We start from the raw sequence: 6,160 nt of genomic DNA, 5'->3' as shown, positions 1-6,160 counted from the left end.
TCCTGCTGCAGAAACAGTCATGTATCAGTCTTTATCTCCATATTGACTCCCTGTTGCAATCTTCACATTTCCCGAGTTCCCCACTGAACATTTCCATGGCTCTGTGTGAGGAACTCCAGCTAAAGCTGCTGTTCCTATCAGGAATGGCCCCAGGCTCAGAGCAGGCAGCATTCACCCTAAATCCAGGTAATCCAGCTGCCTGGCTCCTCATGAGCTCACAAGACTTGGTGCCTTAGCTAAGTCAAATCAGAGCTGCTGCCAGACCAGAGCGTCACCATGGCCAAGTTCTCTCCTAGTCCCCTGGAGAACACTTTCCATCCGCTCTAGAGCCTGGCACAGCCTGGTCCAGGAGGGCACAGTTGTGGTGCAGATACCATGGGGGTCATCTCATGGTTGTGGTTTGCTGCTGCAAGCGTGGCCAGTGGCCACCCCTCCTCACTGCTGTCTCGCTGCTGGCACTGGCCCATGTGGGCACCTCATAGCCCTGTGACAAGTAAAACAGGGTCAGGAAGCAGGACTCAGGGCCCAGGGACTGTTGGTCTCAGCCTCCACAGCCAGACATGCTCCTGTGGCCCAGGGTGGGTCCTGCTGAGCCTGGGCACCCCAAGAGCTGCCACAGGGCTGGAAGAGGAGGCCAGGGCCAGAGAGCTCTGTGGGGTCTGCAGGTGGCACAACCTGGAGCAGAAGGGCAGATTGAGGTGGGTCCTGTGCCAGGAGGGCTTTGTCCCATGGGCTCAGGTCCTACTGGTGTGGGTTGACCTGGGCGGTGCTTTTCTGCTCTGCCACTGAGCAAGAGCTGCCTCTCAAAGCCTCTCCCCCAGGGCCCTGAGGGGTTAAAAGCCTCTCCCTGCTTGCAGCTTGAGGACACACCAGCTTTTCCTCCTGCAGGTAAGACAAAGGGACAGCACCTGGGCACCTTGCTGGGTTTTCCCTCTTACCAAGCTCTGGATACCATCCACTGGATGGACATGAAGGTAAGGGAGGGCTGGGTGGGCAGGACTGCTGCCCGTGGGGGCCAGGGCCTCGCTCGTGGTGGGACCCTCACAGGGGGCCCTATTGGCACCCTACTTGGGGGCAAACCTGGTGCTGGCACCAGGGCTGCTGGGTGGTCTGGGCACGAAAGCAGGCTCTGGCTGCTGGTGGTGCCTCAAAGACAGCAAACCAGTCCTTTTCAAGAGAAATAAAGCCTGTCTTATTGCCAAGGTCCCTCAGTCCAGCCATCACCTCAAACTGGGACTGGGCTCAGTACTTTGGCTCTATGTCCAAGCTACCTGGTCTCCTCACCTGCCTGCAAATGGGATGTGGTGGCTTGGCGAGGAAAGCCCCATCCTCCTGCAAGAGCATCTGGCTCCTCTGGGTGGGCATGGAGCACATCTGGCCTCCGGTAGGAGGAAGAGTGACAGGATGAACCCCAAAATGGTGGAGCTGTGCAGAATGCTCAGTAGCAACTTGAGGCACCCTGCTTCAGGGACTGGTTCAGAGCTGAGTTGGGCTCAGAACCAGCATCACCCTCACACCAGCCAGGGGTGAGGTTGCAACCCTCCTTCTGCCAGGGTGAATGACAGAAACCAGCTGTCTCCCCAGCCCTGAAGACACTGGTGCTCCCTCTCTGTCCCCACCCAGCCTTTCTGGACTGATGAGCAGTGGGCACAGTTGCAGCAGCACTGGGAAATACATGGGAAGTCATTAGTTACCACAAGAAATTACCTTCAGTGCCAGGGAGCTGAGGCAAGGTGGAGACTCTCTCAAGGCTCATTCCTGTGCAGTCCATGGGAGAAGAGAGGGTTTTATACCATATATTTCTCTTTCTATTGAGAACAAAGGGTTTGAATCTGGCATCTCTTGTCCTGTGGCTCTGTCCACTGACTGCTACACTGCTCCAGAGCATGGTGAGAAATTAGGGTCATTCCTCTGCACGACTCCTATGGCTGAACTTGATGTAGCTCCTTGCCTGATCCAGCCTGAATTTGTCAGCATGGGAAGAGCATCATCTGCTCTCCAGAGCTCACTGTCCCTCATGCAGCAGAAAGAATTCCCTGCTGCTGCTGCTGCTGCGAATACAATGCTGTGAACCCACATCAAACCAAGGGCCCATGGGTCCTTCTCTCGAGGTCCCTTCCAGCCCCTAAGATTCTATGATTCTATGATTCTATGGGTGCATGCAAGGGGCTCACACATGTCTTGCTCTGCTCTTCCTTTCAAGTGTTGAGCCCCAGTTGGAGCACAGACAGGGAGCTAACCCCTCCAAGCCTAACCTGTTTATCACTCTGATTCCTGTTCCTCCTCTGAACCAGGCAGGTCCCCACCCTTGCTGGTGTCAGCAGACTCCTGTCTCTGGCTAACAGGTCAGGAGCAAATGCATCCAAGAAGGTCCTGGACAGAACCTTCTCCCACACCTGCACCACAGAGGCATTTGTGCCCCTAATCACCAGCTACCTTAGCACTGTGGAAGCGCACACATACATAATGTTGAATTTATCCAGATCCATCCCTGATGCAGCTGGAGACAGGAGGTGATTCCCAGGGAATGCTGCTGTGGTCTCTCCCAGCTCTCTCCCTTAGGCACTTGCTCGTGCCTGCAATGCTGGGCCAAGCAAGTTGGGCTGCTCCTGCATCCAAATGCTCAGAGCTGTGGCTGGGAGAAGAGTGATGGTGTGAGATTTGCAGACTGTGGGATGACACAGCCCTTATGCCCCTGCCTAGTGTATGCAGAATTAATAACAAAATAACCCCAAACAAGTAAAGAATACATCGACCTAAGAAGTTGCTGGAGAGCTCAGCCAGGTGGTGTTTTCTCAGCCTTGTAGCACCCACATCCAAGATAGAGTAACAGGTTTGGATATCAAAGAGGAAAAGAAGAATTAGTCTTTTGACTGAAAGTTTTCCTCAATATTAAATTAAATATATATATATATATATTGAAAAACTGGACAGTAAAAGAGAAATGAATCAGAACTTAGCTCTTCTGCTTAGCAAACACTGATAGTGATCACAGTGAGTAAGTAGAAGCAAAGAGAAAATACTGTTTGCAAAAAAGAGTCCTTAGTCTAGAAGAGAAAGCTGAAAATTATGAATGAGAAAGAGCTGATGTTTGACCAATCCCAACAGGAGCAAAAGCACACAACTTCTACCAGTGCTTTGGCAGTCTCTTGTGGTAAGTAGCTACCAGAAAAAAATCTCCCAACAGAAGCAGTGAATTCTCCATTGCTCAACCTTTTAAAATCATGACCAATACATAGAGATGTGGTTTGAACCAATAAAATAAAAACAGATTAATGGGTGTAAAGCAAGGGTACCAACCTGAAAGTTAACTGTGCTGTTTAATCTCATGAAGAGCTGTGACAATTGACCTCAGTTGTCCAAAACACACCTAGAAAGAGGAAAGGATTTTTTGGTGGTATTCAGTTTGGTTTTATATAATGGCAATGGGACCTGTCACAGCCATCAGGTGACAGCTTCAATGTTGAGTCCAACCCCCCTGCCATGTGCAGGGACATCTTTAACCAGACCATGTTGCTCAGAGCCTCTTCCAACTTTGTCATTGATGAAGATCTTAAACAGCACTGGTTCCCTGAGGAACAAAACTCATCACTGATCTCCATCTGGACATCAAGCCATTGACCACCTACATCTGGATGAGGCCATCCAGCCAATTCCTTATCCACCCATAAAATCCAACTAAGACAGAAGGATGTTGTGATGGATTGCATCAAAGGCCTTGCAGAAGTCCAGGGAGATGACATTCATGGCTCTTCCCTTGTCCACTGATGCAGTCACTCCATTGTAAAAAGCCACTAGGTTGGTCAGGCAGGACTTGCCCTTAGTGAAGCCATGTTGGCTGTTCTGAATCATCTCCTTATCCTTCATGTGCCTTAGCAGATCTTCCAGGAGGATCTATTCCATGACCTTCCCAGGCACAGAGGGAAGGCTGACAGGTCAGTGGTTCCTGTGGTCTTCCTTTCTACCCTTTGTAAAACTGGGTGTAATGTTTCCTTTCTTCCAGTCACCAGGGACTTCACCTGACTGCCATGACTCTTCAAATATGGAGAGTGGCTTGACAACTATGTCAGCCTGTTCCCTCAGGACTCTGGGGGAGTCATGAGGTCCCATAGACTTGTGTATGTTCAGGTTCTGCAGGCGGTCTCAAACCTGAGCTTCTCTTACAAGGGGCAGGATGTTGCTGCTCCAGTTCCTGACCTGCAGCCCACCCACTCAGGACCTGTGGGAAGAGAGGTTGCCAGTGAAAACAGAGGCAAAAAGTTGAGTCTCTCCGCCTTCTCCCCAGCATTGGTACCACTTTGCCAGTTGTGTGCATCAGGCAGGACACTTTCTTTGACCTTCCTCTTCTGGCTGACATACCTGTAGAAGCCCTTATCATGACTCATGCATCTCTTGCCAAGGTCAGCTCCAGCTGCTCCTTGACCTTCCTGACCCTGTCCCAACACAACCCTGTCCTCTTCTCAGGATCCCTGCTCCTGCTCCCACTGCCTGTGCAGTTCCTTCTTGCCCTTTATTCTGACCAGCAGGTCCTGACTCAGCCATGCTGGTCTCTTGCCTTTCTGTGCTGATTCCTTACACCTGGGGATCAAGGGCTCTTGCGCCCTGTGGAAAGTATTCTTAAAGATCTGGCAGCTCTGGTCTGCTCCCTTGTCCCTAAGGGCGGTTTCACAGGGGGTCTTATTGACTAAGTCCTTGAACATCTCCTGAGGCAACCGAATGGAGCCAAACAAGCTGCCTGGGGAGAAGAGGATTTTACTATGCACAGTCCCAAATCACCCGTGGATCCCCAAGGTGCCTGTACTGTCATGCAGCCACAGACCACCCTAGTGCTTTCCAACTGCCCTGGTGCTTTCCAGCCTTTGCCTTCTTACTTTCATAAGCTTCAGCCTCCTAGACCCTTTTCCTCACCCAGCCAAGAGTAGCTCCTGGTTTCAGATGGGCTAGGTGCAGTGTGTGCCTGTGCTGAGTGCTGGCTGGGATGAATCTGCACCCCAAGACAAGGTGACTGCAGGTGGTTTCTAACCTTTTCTCAGCCCCATTTCTGCAGCAGAAGAAATGCTGAACCAGGCTGTATTTGTACACCAAAGCATCTGGCCTATTTCTGCTGGGCTTCATGGCACTTGCCCTGGCCTAAAGCACCAACCAAGCACCACTTTCATCAGCCCTTGGCTGAGGTTTATAAGCAATAAGTGCTTCCCCATGTCTTGCTCATCATATGGACACAGCCATCATAGCTTCACACACCATTTAGCAAAACATGATGCCACATCCCCAACCCTACAGCTGGGAAAGAACAACCTTAGAGGCTGTGGCATTCAAGGAGGCAGGGAAGCATGTAGTCTTTCTAAGTGCAACCGCAGTAAAAGAGAGACATGCTTCATATTCTCATCAGGACAGGGGGGAGAGCTAGCAGGAGAACCCAGGTGGTGTGGGTTAGTCTAGATGCACACTGTCCTTGGCTTCCTCAGTGTGATTATCCTGCAGTCATGGATCCAACATTGAAAGGCAGCTCTCTGGACTCTAAAATTCTGGTGTCTATGAAATCCCAACACAGGAAGCTTTCAATCACTATGTGGCTATGATCAACACCATCTTACCAGTGAAACCCTTGCCTTGAGGGTGGTTGTGCTCAAGACCCCTGGTTCACTGTCACCACCCCCTCCTCACTGTGCTCATTTCTGCCCACAGACCGACATGGCGGGTGAGAACCAGACCCATGTGACGGAGTTCAAGCTCCTGGGCTTTTCCCATGGCCAGCCCTTCCTCTTTGTTCTTTTCCTAGTCGTTTACCTGGCCACGCTGCTTGGGAACTCTGCAATACTTGCCCTTGTGTCCCTGGATCCCCGCCTCCACAGCCCCATGTACTTCTTCCTCAGTAACCTCTCCTGCTTGGACATCTGCTACTCCTCAGTGACGGTGCCCAAGGTCCTGGCAAACGCCCTGCGCCCGCAGGCGTCCATCTCCTACGGGGGTTGCCTGGCACAGATGTTCTTCCTGATGGGCTGCGCGGGGGCCGAGTGCGCGCTCCTGGCTGTCATGGCCTATGACCGCTACGCTGCCATCTGCCAGCCCCTGCACTACGCCCGCGCCATGAGCCGCGGGGTCTGCATAGCAGCTGCCGCCGGCTGCTGGCTCTGGGGGATGCTGGACTCAGCCGTGC

General features: G+C 52.0%; 1 protein-coding gene across 1 annotated transcript in view; it reads left to right on the top strand.

The window, feature by feature from the left end:
- Positions 1 to 5,694: 5,694 nt before the first annotated feature.
- The window catches only part of LOC104391092 (olfactory receptor 1361-like), a 1,025-nt gene continuing 559 nt past the window's right edge, over positions 5,695 to 6,160 (top strand). The window contains exon 1 of the mRNA XM_010000318.1: positions 5,695 to 6,156. Coding sequence (XP_009998620.1) covers positions 5,695 to 6,156 — 462 coding nt within the window. The remainder of the gene's footprint in view (positions 6,157 to 6,160) is intronic.

Source organism: Chaetura pelagica, unplaced genomic scaffold (genome assembly GCF_000747805.2).
Source record: "Chaetura pelagica isolate M959 unplaced genomic scaffold, ChaPel_1.0 scaffold486, whole genome shotgun sequence".
Taxonomy (NCBI): Eukaryota; Metazoa; Chordata; class Aves; order Apodiformes; family Apodidae; genus Chaetura; species Chaetura pelagica.
Note: the sequence above shows the minus strand (reverse complement) of the source record. Positions and strands in the feature narration are given on the sequence as shown.